This window comes from Rhopalosiphum maidis, chromosome 3 (assembly GCF_003676215.2).
Source record: "Rhopalosiphum maidis isolate BTI-1 chromosome 3, ASM367621v3, whole genome shotgun sequence".
Lineage (NCBI taxonomy): Eukaryota > Metazoa > Arthropoda > Insecta > Hemiptera > Aphididae > Rhopalosiphum > Rhopalosiphum maidis.
The window spans coordinates 20,619,981-20,641,439 of NC_040879.1; the positions used below are offsets into that span (position 1 = coordinate 20,619,981).

Sequence of the window (21,459 nt, forward strand, 5' to 3'; positions counted from 1 at the left end):
ATTATCGTTATTGTTTTTTTTTTTTTTTTTTTTTATATGGAATATTGATAATACTATAAACTATGGATGAATAAAATAAATAAATATATATATAAAACAGTAAAGTATATGAGTTTATAATATTATATTGTAACGAAATATCAAACATAATTAACAACATTGATAGTATTTTCATTGACTTATTCTCGTCATATACGCTATAACATCTGCTTCACACATATTGTATTTAAAACAAACTATTTTAGTGTAGACACGTCGACAACTTTTATATCGTCGAAATACTTTCACAATGCCGGTCCACCATACGAATTCGTTAAATCGTCTTTTAAAAAAAAAAAAAAACCCATATTAAAAACCATTCTTATGGTGTGGCAATTCTGTTATTGTTCACGTAGTATTATTATAGGTACGCGTGACAAAAGTGTTCAACGCGACTTACTTTAATATCGCATTCAAATGGTTGAAAATTGTTCAAAAATAAAAACAATTGAAGAGCGTCAAAGCGTATTATTTATTTATCATATAACAACCGTGCACACGGAAGCGAGTCCAACGGCGTAATGAATTTAAAATGCGCAAGGGTTTCGAGGACCAAAGGAGAAAGTCTTGTATACCGCGCAAACGGAAATCGTGCCGAAATGGACAAAAAAACAGTAACGCAAGTGTGTAACATAAAACTCTTTGTGAGGGGTGGGTTATGATACCAAGAGGGACGACAGCAACAATGACGCTCAGAATCGGTAAACGCGAAGGGAGAGCACGCACTGTTCTAACGGGTTTTTAAAAGGTTACATTCGACCCTTCCACCGAACGCTTCATCGTTTTTAAATATTACATACGACGTGTAGGGAAAAAAAATTATAAATAAAAAATTTCATTTTTATTATGCGCCTATGGCCGTAAAAGTGGACATTTTCCTGTTATTCGAGTGCCTGGACATCGATTATTTATAGCTAATTCATATAAAGTGATGTTACTCAACACCTTTCGACCAAAGGGAAATGGTTTTTTTTTATTATTATTATTTTTGTTGTGTTTATTGCGAATTCAATGTCCAAACTCTATTATTGTTTGACCGTCAATTGAATTGCATTATTAATTATAGTAGTCTCGTTGCAAATTGATCTGCATAAATAAAATAAAATATTTAAAACAAATATCAATTGCATTTAAATGTTTTATTCAAGCATCCGTGGCATATCTAATACTCAAACTACTAAACAATAAATTTTAAATATACACTAACAATATTGTACGGATTGCAAAATTCAAAGATTATTAGAACGTACAAAAATTAATAAATACAATTTTCTGTGAATTTGTGATAAATGATAAAATATATATTATTCTGATCTTCTTAAAAACAAAAAAAATCTTATTTTGTAAAAAAAAAAACATTTATTGTAACTATGAACATTTTGTTATAAAAGTATATTTTATTATATTTTATAAGCCACGTGAACCATGAGATAGCTTCAAGAGAAACTGATGATTTTAGAATGTTTTTTATCGCATTAAAAAGACATTTTTTTTAAGTGTGCAACCGATCTTATTCCATCAAATATAATTTTTCTTATCGTTTGATCCAAACACTATACTTGATTGTGACCAGTTGAAATTTATTAACAAAATTACAAATCCAAAATCAATCGACTAACAGTTTTGTATTTAATTTCTTACTTTATTTTTAACGTGTTTTTCTATATAATAAAATAATAGCAATTTTGTCAAATGTTTTTTATTTTCACTTATTATAATATTATACAATATACTACTTTATCTTTTTAATTAAAAAAGAAAATGATCATGGAGTTTCAAATTAATTTCCTATTAAATTCAAAAACAACACCGCTCGGATTCGTTTTTTAGAATGCGATAATAATCGGTTTCAAATGTAATGAAAAAATGGAATAATATTGTAGCATCCGCCTTTGTAATACAGTTGTCCTGAGTGACCAACCCAAGGTGCGAAAAATGTTCACTTTTTTAAATTAAAATTACTGAAGTATACAGTTATACACGATCGTTATGATTACAATCGTGATAAGTAACATAAAACAACATAAATAATTTATTATATAACATTAATTATACTGGGAAAATTAAATTTAAAAAAAAAAAAAAAAAAAATGATAACCATCTTAGACTCGTTAACCACTATAATACCGTGCTCAGTGTATTACAGTGATTACGTTGAAAAATTAATACAAACGGAATACATTATCATAGTCGTACCACAATGGTTGGAATACGTTTGACTTTTTGAAATATCACACCCATTTATGATAACGAAAACCAGATGGATTTAATTTAATTTTGTAAATATCGTCGATTTGTCGTTATTTACAACACTAAGTTAAATAAAACATTTCTGCACACCGTCGTCGACGCGTCATTGTCAGCTACTTATGAAACTATAATAATCGAGCAGGTATAATATAATATAGTTAAATATTAAATAATGATGATCGCGTTACGTTTGAAAGTTTTCGTTCCTTAACACATATTTTATTTCATTCCCAGTACCTATATATATATATATATATATATATATTATTAGAACGCGAATATTGTATTTTATTTTAATATTCGGCTAAAACAATTTTGTACGTCGACATTATAAGTATATTTATTCTCAAAAATTAAATTAAAACTACCATTCATCTTGTACCTCATTGTAATCATATGAAATATCTAATAAATATCTAGTATAATATCTATATTTATATTTATTTTATATTATTAATATATTATACGCGTAAACATTCCTAAACATTGTACATTATTTACCTAATTTTTTGAGATAGATATAATCTTATTGTGTTTATTTCCGAAGCCAATCATTTGTGTGTCAATATCGAAATTAATCATATAAATAGCGATGATAGTAAATGATAATTATTAAACGGGAAACATCGAAGTAAGATATAAGCGAACTTATTTCGGAAAGTCTTCGCATCTTGCATCCCTAGTTTTTAGTGATAACTGAGCTTAAGGGTTAGAAAGAAAAAGAGAATCTCATTTTGCTTTTTTCCATTTCAGAAAGCTTACACACGCTATATACCTACTCTTGCCTGGTTAATATAAAAAGGCTTTTCTCTTTGAATACTTCAATATGCATTGGTGTGCGTATACAAGACTAGGAACTTATATTGACTGTGGCACGGATAAACGACCGATTTAAATATCATTTTTTTTTCTTTCGTTTGAACGGTCTTGGTGCGCGCCAAAGTAAGGGAACCATTACGAGATAAAATGTCGAAGGATATGTCATGGGAATCGGTTGCACATTTGATCACTGCTTCTGCCGTCCCCACGGGAGACCCAAAGATATTATTTGGCCTTATATTTATACACTACATTTAATCTCATGCAAAATGCAAAACTGTAGAAAAGTAATTTTTGTCGTTTCGTTTGAAAGTTTGACATGATGTAAATTATTTATACATTTCTTGTTCGTATGATGTTCTTTGGTGAAGGCAACAAATTAATGTATTATTAATAGAAGAGCATAAATTAATTTAAAATCGAAAACCTCATGTGAGATGATAACTGTTAGAAGTCGGTATTAAAAAATGATATTTAGATTATTACTCTCGCTTCAACATGAGCATATCTAAAACTCTTAAGGAATTATCTATGGCCAAGATTTAGCTCAGTTTACAAAAATTGTAGGCTACATATTATATAAAAGTCATACTAGATCGCGAAATATTCGTTGAATTTTATCATGTTTTCCGATACTAATGTTTATTGATAATAATAATTATTATTTATATATTTCTTGAATTATTGAAATTCAATAAGTTTATTATAAATCTCTATACAAACCACTCCAGTTCTTCATACAAACTACGGGGGTTATTTAAGTATTTTTAGTGCTTTTAATTTATATTTTTAAAATGTATATTTAATGTTTAAAAAATTACTTTTAATTAATCTTATTAACTAAATAAATTTTCCATTAATTTAACAAAAACATTTATGAGAAAAATGTATTTCAAATGTCTCATAATAACTCGTTAATAATTAAAAACATTATTGATATATATTGTTTTTAAATATAGTTATATGTGATTCAGTAGATGCAAAGTAAATTTACTAAACATTTAATAACTATTTTTATTCTTTAAATTGAATTAATGTAAGAACACATTTTGTCAGGCGTTTATCATATTCCCGTTCATGAATTGATTTTATTATTAATTATCATAATTTTCTATATATTTACAGAATTGGACAATGCCGATTTATATGTACCAGTTGACCCTAACAAGGTTCCCAAGTTCTTGAACAAGCCAAGCACATACCAAGTCGTTACCAAAGATACAATTGTTTTACCATGCGAAGTATATAATCCAGGTAAGCTTTAGTATTTATTTAGACTTAAATATTCAAGTGCATTCTAAAACCTAATAGTGTCTTGTACCTATCTGCATGGTTATATCCAATAAAAGAAACATTCAAAACAATCGTTCGTTTAAAAATACAAAAATAAATTACTAACATCATATATATATATAACTAAGTAATTTGATGTATTCATTGTACGATAAACGCTATTGTTTGAATATTTTATGATTGTTGACGAATATTATGATAATTTTGATCGTCATGACTCATACTTATACACAAAAAAAAAGTCTTAAGACTAAATTGAGCAATAAAGCTATTCGTTTTAAAAGAATTGTATGTAATTATTATCAGAAGAAAGTTTTTGGACCACTAAAAGGGTTTTAAAAGTTGTATACAGTTATCTATCGATAGGAAAATGTACACTAATAAAAAAAAAAGTAAATAGAATTGTTCATAATTGCAAAATTAATAGTTCTCAAAAAGTTTGCGAAAAACCCGTTTACTTATATTTTTGGTAAAATCATTAAACTTTGTATGTGGGACTTACAAAATACAGAATATCCTCACATTTTAATATAATGGTAGGGTACTAATAGAATACTCATTATGACACTTACGAGATTGAAAAACGTGTATAAGTATACAATGAAATTCATGAATAACATAAATATTTAATGTACATTTTATTATTCCCTATTTTCCTATATTTTTATCGTATTATCGTAATGAAAAACAAATCGCTATACAATAATAGTGTAATATTTCCGTTAGGTATAAAATATATTTATCCTATATTCGCTTTATAATAAAAATAAAATAAACTCCTGAGATTTTTCACAGTAAGAAAAATCTTTTTTAAAACAAAATGAATAAAAAGTTGTTTCTAAAATATGTAATTTTTTAATATAATTTCTTACTTAACCACACAATCAATACCCATAACAATGACTTAAATTAACGTGCATAATATATTCATTATCCATTTTTATCACTTAAACCTATGTACGAAGCATGTATTCGATTTACTTTTACCGGCGCAATAGTCAATAAACAATAACCATCAATCTATATTTATATTTATTTTTTGTGGGTCTCTAAATGGGTTTTAAAACAATACCTTATTGGCCAAATTCATATTGTAAGATCAAATGTGTTAATTAATTCATGTGTCAATAATTAATGTATCTTTTAAAGTCCTATGAAAATATTTAATTATTTACATTTTATATGTATTATTTTTATCGTATACATTTCCTACAATTTTTAGTAGATGAAACAATTCAAACCACTATAGTGCATTTAATATTGATATGGAAATTTAATTTGACGGTCATTTCGAATGAAACGCGTGCAGCAATTTAATGCGATTGCACTAACACAGCGAGTGGATGATTCTCAAAACAATTTAATTGAAAATTTATATGAGTTTGGCGTCGTATATTTCACAATAGAATTCCCTAAAACCATTTAAATATACTAACTTAGTTTCGTCTGTCCGACCGTGTCGCCAGTATTGACCAGATGATATTGCTTAGTCTATAAATTCGATTGATAATAGAATAAGTTTGAGGACTTATCAACTAAAGTTCGATGTGCATAATATTTATAGATTCGTTTGACAGCGGGTATCGGCATCAAGACCGGAACGTGGGTTTCAAAATAAATTTGTCTTGAAACGGGAAAAATTGTATGATATATTTTTATCGCCCTTCTGTTAGTTTTGTTTATGATATTTGTACTTACACCGTTATTCATAATCGTATATTTTTTCATGCCACCCACTGTACGTCTTCAAAATAAAACAACTTTGATAAATTGTTTCAATTTTATAGCGCTAAAATTACAAAAGGGTCGTTAAAAATCTTGGTAATATGTTAGAGAGTCGCGACTTCAAAAAGGTTAATCATTTTTGGCATAGAAAGTAAAAAGAAGATATGTTTAGTATAGGTTTATAATGTACATGTTTACCCTAAATGGCTAAATGTATTTCATTATTTTCGCGTCACAGTTGTACTGTACAGCACTACAGCATAATAATTTTCATAAATATTTACTAAACGTATTGCAGCGAGTTCGTTCTCGACGCGATTTATAAAAAAAATTTGCACGCAATTATCACTGGCTTAAAAGTTCGTACACTTGAGAATGTTTACACGTATTTGATGCCATTATTTATTTATCGCTTATACAGCGTTGCAAATCTTGCTTGGTTCTTTTGTTCTTATTATCTTTGATTCGATGCCGTGGCATACAAGACTATTGACGATATTTACTTTTGATAACTAAATATTTGCCGAAAATTCGACAGAGCAATAGAGTTTATTGTTATCAAATGATGGTATATAAGGTAATGCAATCAAAATATAATACGGCTAAGAAACAAAACATATGTATTATAGCCTATAAGTATACAGACGAGGTGGTAACAAAATATATTACAGTTTTACGATACATTATATATTTATAATTTTCCGAGCATGGTTTTGAGTCAGCAGTACATATTTTATACAAAGAGTGATTCGCCGAGCATTATGCTAATCTCCATGTTTTTCTTTTATAAAACAAATTCATTTAAAATTTGATTGTTTTAAATTTTTAAATATACCTAGTTAAAGACCATATTTTCAAATTCTCGAGTATTTTTACCCTACACATAAGAGTATCCGGAAAAAAAAACTAACTTTTGTTTCTTCAAATAAGAACCCACTTTTTCTTTGAATTATTTTTAGTTATTAAAATGTTGATGTACTTACCAAAATCCTTTAATATACTTCAGAATACGAACGAGTAGCGTTTCAATTATTAAAATAATTATTCTACAAAAAGAAGCCCTTAAACATGATTATAAAAAATGTAAAATATATATTATATTGGATCTAGTGTGTATTATACTTAGATCAGTCTTACAAAACATACATTTTGATAGATTATTATAAATTACTAACATTTTTAAATCACCCTTATATAATATTATAACCGCATTATCATCATCCTCTTATCCTCAGTGCACATAATTATTAAGAGCTAATCATTCGAATTTTGATACGTTAAAATTTAAAAAAAAATATTGACCAAATAATCTCAGAAATTCAAAGTTTATTTTTAAATTCTAAAAATAGAATTTTTAATGATTGAATTATTAAAATAAATAAGGGAATGATCATTCTTGGAGAATCATTCTGTATATACATAATGGAAAATCCATTGATTAACACAGTAATAAACATTTTGTAGTTCATATTATAGGTAGGTACTTTCAATCATATCTTTACATAATTCCTTTGATATAACATGTGACGAAACGACTGCGGTCTTTGAGTAGCGCTTGGTTTTGCGTACTCTATGAGATATCCAAAAACAATAACTAAATATTATTCTATAATAATTTTGAATCGTAATAATCAAAAATATTTCCCTTAAAAATAAATCTTATTTAATTTTTTGGATTAGTGGGGTGGGTAGAATTTAGATTGCTTTTATGGGTTATTTTAGATTCGTCACTGATTGCTGCAGTATCATATTTTTCGTATACAACTGCTCGCTCAGTCGTACAAAATAAACTGGTAGGCGCGATTTCGTTAAACGTTTCGTCTAGTCCATTATCGCCAATGAACAGAGTAGGTATGTTTCTCGCGTTCGACCGCTGCTGGAGCTATTTGGTGAACATTGAAAATTCTCCGCAGGTCGCACGCCGCACAATAACGACTGTTTACCGGCGATGGTAATGGATAGTGGATACACCGCTGTAACCGCGTCGGCCATATTATTATTATTAACATTCGTTCGTACCTACCTACCCATCTACCTTACTTTATAATAATAATAATAGTAGTAGTAGTAGTATTAGTAGTAGTAGTAGTAGTAGTAGTAGTAGTAGTAGTATTATCGTATTATTTATTTTTATCGCTACAGCAGACAATATATAATTCGGTTTCACTTGCACCCGCGCTGATTACGGCCCGTGAGCTGTTACAGCAATAATAACGACGGTGGCTGGGCGTGTACGCCCATCATTAAATTATTATTATTATCATTGTTGTTATTATTATTGTCCTCTGTTCCTGCAATAGGAATCGTTGCTTGATAACCGAAAATCATTTCCAACGGTTAAACTACGCGGGATTTCGCGCAGCTATCACGCACCGCATGGGCAACCCCTTAACATCACACCGCGAATGCGATCATCTTATACAATATATTTGATCATATTATTATTACGACTGTACTATAATATAATTTGATCGGTGTGTCGTTAGGTTTTATCTCAACATGAATGCAAAGCTTTACGCAGCGGCCATATTATTATGAAATATTCTTCAACTACATATACCTACTTGCTTCGGTGTAGGATAAATACACGAATTCTGATTTTTGCATTTTTATTTTTGGTTTGACTTTTTTTTTTCTGTTTTTTACAAAATGTGTTATACATGTTTGTAGAATATTTGAAAGGCGGTAAAGCATGCGATATTTCACAGCGCGAGGAAAAAAAAGATTATTTTCCTTTCCCGTTAGTGCGTATACTTGTTACGTCTTGCCTAATACAAGTTCACAACAGCCTTTTTTGTAGTAGATATTGGTAACTTCCCCTCTACGTATAATGGTCATATGTTATTATGCCTTATTCCCCTCGTGGAAGAAAATAAATCTCGAGTGCGCCACTGGAGGTCACCGCTGCACTCCGTTGTGATACGTCCCAGTCAAGACGGTACGGCCATAATAATATTATATTATAATATCGCGAGTCGTACACAGTGATGGGGTCATATGTATTGTGAGAGGAAACTCATATCGGTCGGCCGAGGACGGTTAACGGGACGATTTTTTTTTCAAATCACACAACCAGTACGGTGTATCATACTACTGTATTGCGGTACTATAATTCGGCATATTATTACATAGAGTTTATTTACTGTTTATTGGCCGTGCGCCACGCCGGTTTGTAATATAACGACCTACTCGTACGCCATTTTTTTTCTTTTTCTTTTTTTTTTTTCAAGACAACATCGCGCAGTCTGCAATAAATAACGGTCCGTCTTATCATTTTGGCGGAATTCATAAAAATAATGCATTCATATATCTACATACACATATTATATATTATACATGTGTAAACATTATAACGGTACGAAATGCGTTTCGCAATAGGACCAAAATACTAATTGAAAACGGTATCGTGCAGCGTCGCCGATTGGAATGAGATCCGGACAATCGGATAATACGCGTGTCCGAGGTTGATGGTTTTTCTTTAGTATGGTCGGAGTGCGCCGCGTGTGTCGGCGGCGTGAAGTTTATATAATATAGTGTGAGCACCCCGTCAATCCCGCCCGCCCACTCGCTACAATCGCACTATTAACGTGGTAGAGAGAATAGACCTCCAAACTTTCCGGCCTCTCGAGTTAGCGTCGTCGACCCTGCCCGCGACCGCCGTCGTATATCATTTTATTAATAGGCGCCCAACACGCGATATCGTTTAAAAGTATTAGGTACGCGTGTAAATCTTTCCCGTTGTATAATAATAATAATAATAATAATAATGACATGACTGAGTCCGTTTAGCCGCCGACACGCCGCATATACCAACACACGCGGTCCGCAGTCAGTCCGACGGCTGCGGAACAACTATATACTGCTCCCGTCGTGTAATGACAATGCGACGTGTCGGTCGCGGCGGTGCTCTTAATGAAATTAAAACCGCCGTGCGAACGATTTTTTTTTTTATTTCGAGACGCGTTTAATAATATTGTCGTACGCACGACGTCGCCGCGGACATTTATTATCACTAAATTATTATCGCTATCCGAGCGACGGGGTTTTGTCGGGCTATAACGTTCCCCGGGTCCGCGATTTTTTGTTTTCTTCTCTCTTGCCCTCTCTCCGGAAATCCGAAATTGTTTCCACCGACTGCTTCTTGGTTTACGAGACGCGTGCCGCGTCATTATATAATGATTTATAATACAGCAATGTAATAAGCGCTAAATTAAATCCGTGAGCGAAACACCGAAGGCCGCTCGAAATCGGAGGAACACGATATTTCCTGGAAAGGGTTGCTTATGTATATACTATGTATACTTCGCCTCATATTATTATCCACTCTAATTGGCCGGTTCCGGTGTTCAATTATATTTATACCTGTATAAATTGCGACTGTGGCTCTTGATGGTAAAGCTATTAGCGTCGAAAAAAATATAACTTAATTTGCACATCCCTAGAAAACAATTCGATAGCGTCATGGCCGCTAACGTAACGACATTATGCCATGATAATTATTAATTGAACAACGCGGAGCGTATTTTTAAAACGGTTGATTTGTTATTGTTTATATTATTAATTCGCGAAATACTTTAAAATATTCGGTACTCGAGTAGGCGGGTACTCTAAAATAATAATTATTTTATTCTTTTGTTTATTTGATGCCTATTTATACCTAATTATCAATTGCGCTACGCATAGGTACTTGGGTAATATTGTTCACGGAAAAAACATTGTTAGTATATTTAAAATAAGTTGAAAAATTTAAACAAAAACCAACTGAGTTTCGATATTTTTCCGGTATCCATCATTTTCATATTATTAATTTTTAATTATTACATATTTACATCTATAGTGATTTTTAGTCATATAGCATTTAATTAAACATTTTGATCGAATACCAATTTGACCGAATTAAATATTATTTTAACGTTGTAGAATGTAGGTAATAGTTATTTTTTATACATTCGAATTATTAATAATTTATGAATTACTATTTGTAGTTATTAACTTAGTTTCATATTGCCAGATAATAATACCACATACATCATACAGATTATGTGATTTGAATTTTAATTTGGTTTCGTGAATACTAAGAAATTCTTATTAATGTTTTCGGAAAAAGTTTTTAGAATAGCTTTATTTGTTAACCGTACGTAGCAATTTTATCAATATTAAATTTTCCAGAACTTTTAAAAACAAAAAAATTTCTTAGAAATATTTTTCACATCCAATATTATACTTACACGAGTGTTTTAAGTACCTAGAAACTCGAGTTGTATTTTGTTGATCTTTGTTCGATTTCTTCTGTAATTTGAAACAAAAATTTCTTGTAGTACCTACACATACATATAGTACCTATATATGTGAAAACGAACAATTATTTTCATTTAGATAATTTGAATAATCCGATTTTAAAATGTGAAAAAGCGGACATTTCTTACACGTTATGTATGTAGATTTAACTATTTGGGGCATGCCATTCTTTTGAGAGGTCCATACGAGTGACAGCAGGTGTTTTATCATAATTAAATTTGAAATCGAATATTATCAAGTATGAAAGACGATTCCTAGCAACATTTATTACACATATCGTGTTTAAAAAAAAAAATTGTTTATAAAGTTCTTATTCATTTATTGTAATATATAGAGAGTACAATATTTTTATATCGAGTAATATTTAAACTAAAATGTTTATATATCATATAAAAAAAATAATTATAACATTATCACTGTTTTTTTATTCTTAAAATGTATAATAAACGATATTTTGTTTCAATAATCCAATTTTCAAATGTGCTTAACATTTTTAATATCAAAAACATTAATGATTTTTAAATATAGTTTGAATAAAGAATAATTAATGATTTTGTTGGCATCGCAGAGAATTAAAATATCTTTAATTTTTTTTATAAACAACAAACTAAAATAATAATCTTCGTTACGAACTAAAAAATAGACTTCACATATGTTTAACTTAATATGTTAAGTAAATAGCCAGTCTAAGTTTAAAGCTTCTTAAATTAATATTTTATGAACCTGATATTTTTAACCCTCTATTTGTTCTAAAGTAAACATAAATCGAGATGCGCTTATATCTTCCTCATAATATTTATTTCCGTTATAAACAAAATAATGTGAATAATATTATATCAATGATCATATCAGAACTTAAAATGCCTATTTCAGTACAATAATATGTCTAAAGAATTAACTGGAATTAATTTTATAATACATGCTTTGCATTACAAATTTATTGAATAGAATACCATTGGAAGAGTAACAAATTACATAAATACAAAATACGGATACTTACAGTATTACAGTCGATCGGTGATCGGATGTGCAATGTAATATCGTGTAATTATTTTAAATGCATTTACATTTTTTATGAGAAATTTATTTAACTTCCAGACGTAATAAATAAGAAAAATTTATAATTCGATTTATTCGCATGATGTATTGTTATAAAACAATTACCTTATGCATTCGATTTAAAGAAAAATTACAGAAAACCAAACGTTATGCGAACAATAAAAATGGTGTGGCATAGATTAATTAATTCGGTAATAGAAGTCATAGATAAGTACTTAATTATATTAATCAGTGGAAAATCAATAAACTATTAGGTGTTAGGTATTCTTAAAGAGAATATAATATGGCTGTAGTGTATATCAAAGACGAATTAAAAAAATATATTTCGGCACAAATTAGTGAAATGTTGTATGCATAATCAAGGTATATTTGTAACTCATATACTTTAAAATAAATACAAAATCGAGATGAATAAGTTAGCCGTTAAGAACAACGAGGCTACCGTGTATTAGAGTTAGTGCACATCGTGGAGTCAATAGATTCAAGAATGAATGATATAATAGCTACGACTTATTGATCACCAGTAACGGTAATCTAAGATATCCGAAACAATGCAAGACTTACTGAGTTGGCTGCATAGTGCGTAATTGCAATCCCATCGTCTAACAAATGTCCCACAACTGAAGCCTATTGTCCAATAAGATTAAAACGGTTTTTTTTTCTTTTCTAGTCAGAATTAGAACAGATCAATGAACTTTCCAGTTGTATTATTTTCACGGACCTAAATAGATAGACGTTATCTTCGAAAATATAACTACTGTTAGTTGAAAACATTTTCAAAGCAATACAAATATACGTTTGTCCGTAAGCTATTCACTATAAAGAACTTATAAAGAATTATCCATGTATAAATTATAAGTTTAGGTTTTACACTCATCGATAACAAAAATGCAATTCACAATGGCTTATCTAATTACAAATTGTTTCCTACAGTAAACTGTAAATCAAAATTAGTAGGTATTTTTATTTTCTGAATGAAGGGATGAAAGTATTGATTTTACAAAGATGTATATTTTTTTAATTTTTATATTATCATTGTTATAGTTTTATATATTAGGATTATATTATATTCCTATTATAAATAATTAAAACTAAATTTAAAAAAAAAACTGTGTTTGCTTGACCCCTATAAAAAAATAAAATAATATTTTATCATCTAATTGTTTTTGATAATTTACTTTAAAAGAATTTATAACATTTATATATTTAATTACAAAATGCTAAACAGAGGAAGCATTAGAGAGGGTGTTCTAACTTTTGAAATCATAATATAAATTCATTCATATTCTTATATTCTTATTCTCGTATTCAAACAATACAATATTTTAATCATTGATCAATAAAATATTTACTCTTCTTGATTGTAGTGTAGAAAAAAAATTAAACGTTTTAATATCTTTGACATTGTAATACTCACAATTTAAAAAATATTAAAATCTTATTTTATTTTAATCTTGTGAAATTGACACATTATTATTAATTTAATGTGTAATATTATAGTTGTATATGAAAAATAAATAATTTATCATGTACATTTTATTAGTTATATGTATGGTTGTAATATTCGACAAAGTATACCTACGTTAAAATTATTTATAACATTAAATTTTAATGGTGAAGAAATAAACATTTTTTAAACAATTTATTACTATATTTACTATCAATTAACAGATGTTGTATTTTACTTTTATATCTTCACTTTAAAATTGGTTGTTCGTAAAAACCACTGAAACATAGACTTGATCTCATTTCAAAAACCTTGTAGTACAATGAAGGTGGTTGTTTTATTTGTAATTCTCGTTTTCAGCAGAATGCTTCATTATTCTGGACTGGCAAGTTTCTCTATTTCGAAACATCGGACAAAAAACAATTAATCAGCTTGACAGGGGCAATTTTTATTAACATCATTCTATACATCTTTGTAATTGTATAAGATTAGGCCTGGACGGCAAAGGTTAATCTTTGCGTCACAATTTGCTATTTTCAAAAATGACCATGAATAGTATTGAAATTTAATGACAGCAACGAAATCTGTATACAACCTACAGCTTCTGTGATAAAATATGGTGGACGTGAGGATTACTGTAATGTAGGTACTCTAAAACATTATTGATTTAGGGTTTAACATCCTATGTTAACATACGTGCCATTTAGCGAAATTATTTGCCAAGAACCGTATATTTAGCAGGTATCCATCTAATATATTTCTGTTTTAAACAAAAACCGTATCCAAACAACTCCAAAACACTTTGACAGGTATTGTTTAATTTTGTTTTTTCTAAACAATATCATGAAAGTTTGCGAATGGCCGCTGATAGTTGCTTATTATTCGATATCTAGTTGAAATTAATTAACCACAGCTATAGTTTGATATCGAATAATCAATTAAGTAAGATTATTATTTGTATATACTAACAATATGCAATACGATAAATTAAAATGTTTTGCCTTATGGATATTAAGACTGTTAATTATTAAAATGTCTAAATAAAAATAGTTACATTTTAATAGAATCGTAATAGGTTACATAACTTTGCCGTTCTCGAGATTGGTTAGATTAATTTGCAGCAAACGAAATGAACATTTCGAGTTTTCATTAACTTAACTCAACTATATTGAATAGGGTTTAGAAATGTTGATATACTCTATTATGGGTCTTTGGATAATTTGTAGTTATGCTGTGATCCAGATATAACTATTCGATGGTTGACATTTTGTAATAAAATATTGCTTATTGTAAACGTAATGTATAACAAACATTTGAAATTATGTTCAATGTTGTATCGTGTTAAAGTATTATAGTAACATGATTTTTTATTAATTATACTTATTACTTACTTAAAAATTGATATCTTTGTAGTGTGTAATATACTTGGAAACAACATACACACAACTATATTTTCTGAGACCACTCACGTAGAGTATGTCTAAGTGTTAAACATAAATGTTTTATAATTATTTTTTTCATACGAATACATCATTTTTGGTACATCGTATTATATGTCATTTTGCTTGCTGCATGTATATATTATTATTTTACACACGTCATGCGTCATTGAAGCTTTCTTATGAAACGTTTTAATAATACTCTTAGACTTAAAATTAAAATTAAATAATATTAAGTGTTGTATTATATGACGTGGCCTAGGACCTATATTATTTAAATTATTTAGCGAAGAAACGAATTAATAAAATTACGATTGTTAACGGTATATATGTATGTTCCAACTATTTTTAATTTCTTTTCAAGTCATATATGCATAATATTATGCATTATTTATTTAACTCGTTACTATTAAACATGTTTTGTTTAATAAAGTAAATTTACATATTTATATTATGTAAAATATACCATTTATTTTGCTTGTTTTAACATATACACAGATCTTAATACTTGATTAATATATTTTTTTTAAATCGTGACACGTAATAAAAACACACTGATTAATATGATGAATTAATAAATATATCGTCATCACAATCAACCAAAAACTACGAATTCGACATAATTTAAAACAATTGTCACCGTGATAACTCAAAGAAGCCGTATTATATTTTTTTAAATTCTACAAAAATAACGTAGGATTAATAGTTATAAATTGTATAGAAGTTATATTATTTTTTTTTTTTTTTTGACATGACACATACAATTCATTATTATCATATGCACTTAATGATTTGGTTATTATGTTGATTACAGCATAATAGTTATGTAACTTTAAGTTGTTTATAATTAGTTGCTAATTTATATTAACTTATATTCCTAATTTATTTCATTCAGAAAATTTTGTGCTGGCTTGGAAAAAGGGAATAGCAATTTTGACCGCTGGTACCACCAAGGTGACCCCGGAAGAGCGTATCCGGATCGTCGAAGGATACAACTTGGAGATACGAAATGTTCAAATCAACGACGCTGGCAATTACATATGCCAGATCGGCACACTCGAACCAATAGAATTAAAACACACTCTGCAAATACTCAGTAAGTATACATATTTTCTTACTACCTTCGTTTGCTTGTAATACAATGAATAATGGTGTACACGATTTTAAACCAATAAAACTAATTAAAAACGTATAAATAATGAACACCTTTTGTCAGTAAACGTAGAAAGTTTATCGAGTAAGATAAATTTACTGTTACAATAGTAATTTAATTATTGTACTCGAATAAATTGAATACATTTTAAAGTTTTTGTTTAAATATTATAATATTATTATCTTTCACGTTTGGAATCAATTAATAACGCAATAATGTTTATGATTAAATTTGTCTGATTGAAAAATCTCAAGATATATTTTTTTTTTTGTGGAAAAATTATAACACATCATTTATTACTGAATGAGAAGTAATTTTAATTTATTTTAACTATTTACTTTATGAGATACGAAAAATAACAATTACAAATTAAAACTACACAATCGTGAATCAATATAGATTATGAAACTAACATTTTTTTAACCTTATTGTGGCAATGAGGTATGTAATATTTTTTCACTCTGTTCAAACACACATCAAACGAATATGAACGTTTATTTAATCTAAAATTAAATCACTGAAAGTAAATTGAGCAATAATACACGAACAAATATATTATATTTAAATAGTTACTTCGGATGTGCATAATTGTTTTATAACAAGTCAGTTGAGCGCTTAAGTTAGATTGCACGGGTATTTATTAAAGTGGTTAGTTGGTAAATTGTTATTGAATTGAATCTAAACAATTGAATATTTGTTCCATATCACTCGTCATTTATCAGATATTTACCAAGAAAAATGATTTCTACTGGTTGCACTAACGCCACCGGGACAAGAGAAGGAAAAAGTTATATATAAGAGCGTGCAATTAATATTAATCATATGTGTTCATATTTGTTACAATTGTATTATATAGGTACGACAAACAGTAGTATTAAACTTTCTCAGTTCTTAATTAAATGTCATCATATTTTTTTTTATTATCGAAAACATCATCAACAATAATACTGTAAGAAATACTTAATTATTTTTATAAATGGTCGATTAGACGAAAGCATTATTTATTTATCTTGGTTTTTACTATACAATTGTATTTCTTTATTGTATGTAAGTACCTAAATTTCATTAAAAAAAATAATAGTAACTTTTATTAAGTTTTAAGTGCTTTACATAATTACATAATTTGTTAATTTTGTTTTGTCAATTTTATAAAAAATAAATATGAAACACGGTTTTCTGGTTAAAATAAGTTCTAAAATAAAAATATACACGTTTTTATTTTCATAATAATAAAGAATTAATTTTTATAAAGAATTATAAAATCATTTAACTTTTGATGTTATTAATTCATTTAGTATATTTTTTTTTTTACTTTGATTAATGGCTTACTTATTCAATTTAAAGGATCTGCAATGAAGAATGTCAAAAAAAATAATCTAAAGATAATTTGTAACAATTACAGTTTTCAATAATTATAATAACTGTACATACCAATGATTATAATTATTTTTCTTAAAAAAAACTTGCTTATAGCTATGATTTATTCTCCCAAAATTAAGCGAGAAAAATTGTTTAACTTGAATAATAGTGAAATGATTCGTTTTCAAATAATTTCGAACTGATGATTGTGTAACAGAATTCGTATAAATATTATACGTGTCCAAAATTGATATTTATTTTTTGACAAATCACTGTTAAATTTGATAAAATAATATACCGAAAATAAAGAAAACGTCAATGGTAAATAATATCCGTATATAGTGTAGTATTGACATTTAGTTTTCGAAAATGTCACAAAAAGAACACCTAAGTAAATCATGTCACGTTTTGGGTGTTTTATAATAAATCTTAGACTACAATAGTAATAGTGTAGTCAACATCTGTTGGATGGTAGGTATCGTTTTTTTTTTTTTTTTTTGGTTTCCTGGAAAAAAAATTTATTACCGAAATAAATAGCATAGAAGCATATAGAATATATGAAGCAAAAAACAATACATTGGAAGTAGAAATAAAAGTATAATTCAGTGAATTTACAGAAACCTGATACTCGTGGTGAATTGAATGCGGCCATTGCGGCCGCAGAAACATTTTGATTATATGTTCCATTTACATAGATTAAAGTCCATTTGTAAAACATGGTACAATGTGGCGCATGTTACCGCAATATTTTAGAACGATAAATGTATGTATAATGTAATCGTTTTCATAAACAAGTACACAAAAAATTATCTGATAAAACGATAATTTTGCAATAATTAGTTTTTATTACAGTCTTAAAATTTAAATACGATACAACGATTCAAAACTAGCTTAACTCTTAATGGAAGTGACATTAAGGTTGTTTTAAATATTTATTATATAGCAAACCACAGTTGAAGAGTACTGCTTTAATTCATTTGTGGAACTATGAATTAACGACTCAATGGATAAATATTTTCTAAATAGGCTACGGAGACGAATTTATTGAAATAGTTTTGTTTCTTAAAGCGTACAATTTATAATAGCTCGTGTTATTTAACCATATAAAAAGTGAATAAAAAGTGAAATAGCATACCACATATTCTTTAAATATGTTGATAAGATGTATTTAAGTATAATTATTTTATTTCCATATTTATGATGTTTAAAATTATTTTGAATCGAAAGTTGAAATTCTAGAAAAAAAAATGTCAAACAAAACAAAAACACTAAGCTTTACTATAAAATCAAACGCCGTGAATCATGATTTACTTTCAAATAATAACTATTAAATGTGTGCATAGTCATTAGACTTTAGTATGTATTGTCCTTGTTAGTCTGAAAAATACACAGGCTGTACTGAGTATGTGAACGCGCGAGGATAATATAACGAAGGTGAAAGGATATAATATGCCGAACACCTTTTACGCTCAACCGCCCTTTCACCCTTAGCGAATCTGTTCTTTTGTCCAGTTTTTCAACATCCCTTAAGAGTACGAAATCCTCTTATGCTGTACACTCTTACACCATTCGTTTGAGTTTATTTTTCTTTTGATACAATGAAACTAGTATTGTAAGTAACTATATATAACGGGAAACGTAATCAGTGTATATTGATAATAATTTGCAAAACGATGGCAATATCGCATCCAATATATTGTTAGGTATACATTAGGATGTAGACAAGATGTGATCATTTGGTTTGAAATGCATTTATTTCATTTCGATTACGTAGTTACTAGATATATATGCTTATTGCTTATATAATACCTATACTTAGGACTTACTGTATATTTTGCATTATATATGCATTATATATGCGATACGGTCAAGTATAATGTTAAATGTATAATTCAATATTTGGCCGTCATTTCTGTGTTGACATATTTCTTTGAAAAAAATTACTTTTTAAACTATCAAAGAGTCGTGGATTAGAAGAGGAGAAGGTGTGACAATCGAGTGTACAAAGAACCATCTCCCAAGATAACTTTCTGCTGGGTGTGAACTTATTTTCAAAGTTTTGCTATCAAATCTAAAACGCTTAAATGAAAAACAAAACTTATCATTTACTTTATTTTGACAATTTTGTTTAGATTAAATATTGATATGTTTCGACGATTTAAGATTTTAACTATATTCGTCAAGTTTATGATACAAGCTTATTACCAATTTTACTGTGTTAAAATTAATCTATCTTTCTATTGTTTTTCATTGCTTTAGTTGAATTATATCATTCAAACACAATTGTAATGCTAACTTTAAGATTTTTCACTTCTTAGTCCTCGAAATATTTTTGATAAAAATACAAAAAACTGAAGATAGAATAAAATTCGATGTAAATCCAATATCTTTATAGGTATTCGTTTTTATGCGTTCGCATCAAAATTATGTCCAAAATTAGTAAGAAAACAAATCATGATTACAAATCATAAAAGTAATCGTTGTAATTGTGTTCATAAGTATTTGATGTTAACATTTTTATTTATTTTTTTAAATATGTTTATGAAAATTGTATTTCGACCAACCTTAATAATAATAATATAATCAGTAACCAATGGCAACAATTTAAATAAACAAAAAATATTTGATTTTCGTGAGCCAAAACTAAATAAAAGTATGATTCACTCTATATCAATTTAGAGATTTAAAAAAAAAGCTTTCAACACATTCCAGGTCTCAACAAATCTATTTATATAATTTTTTTATTGAAAACAGTTAAGTAATTTTCGAAACTACAAAGGACAAACATTAATTTATATATATAAGATAGATTATAAAATAATATGTACATATTTAAATACTACGTGTATTAAAGTTACAATTTATTCATTTTATTAACATATTTTATTCTTTAACAATAATTTAAAAAGCAAATATAATTAATAATAAATTGAATTATATCAAAAGTATAAGATCTATATAAATAAAAGTAAAACGTAAAATATACGAAAACGTTGAATAAATTTAGTACAAAATCTCAAAAATAAAATATTACAAATCGTTATCATAATTACATTTTCTATGGTGTTCTTAGTTTTTTTTTTTCTAAAATAACTACCACGTCCGCTTTATTTTAATATTAATATTTGACAATTTATATGTTAAACTAATGTCTGTTTCAAATGAAAAAAAAAACTGTGCTCTTTCACAGAAGTAAAAATTTAAATTATAGCACAATTATTCAGTTACCTGAAGATGGGAAACTCCAGATTCTTGTGATTCGACTTAAAATACTTTGAGCGGAAATTTGTCGAGCTCTTAATATATAATCTTACCTGGATTAATTTTTCATGAATATATTCTTTTTTTTTTTGTATTAATATTTTAATTAAAATAGTACGTAGTATTAATTTTTAACAATACAATGAATTAAATATTCATACAGTTATATTTAAAAGCTGCTCCAAGATATCATAAATTAAAATAAAAACTTACTTTAATTTATAATTAAAGTAATGTTTATTTAAAAAGATTTTTAAATTTATTAGCTTTGAGTTTGCTTACTCTAAATATTTGTATTTAATCCAAAGAGAGTACAG

General features: G+C 27.8%; 1 protein-coding gene across 1 annotated transcript in view; it reads left to right on the plus strand.

Moving 5' to 3' along the window:
- The window catches only part of LOC113556139 (limbic system-associated membrane protein-like), a 524,182-nt gene that overhangs the window by 423,298 nt on the left and 79,425 nt on the right, over positions 1-21,459 (plus strand). The window contains exons 2-3 of the mRNA XM_026960909.1: positions 4,234-4,362; positions 16,265-16,465. Coding sequence (XP_026816710.1) covers positions 4,234-4,362; positions 16,265-16,465 — 330 coding nt within the window. The remainder of the gene's footprint in view (positions 1-4,233; positions 4,363-16,264; positions 16,466-21,459) is intronic.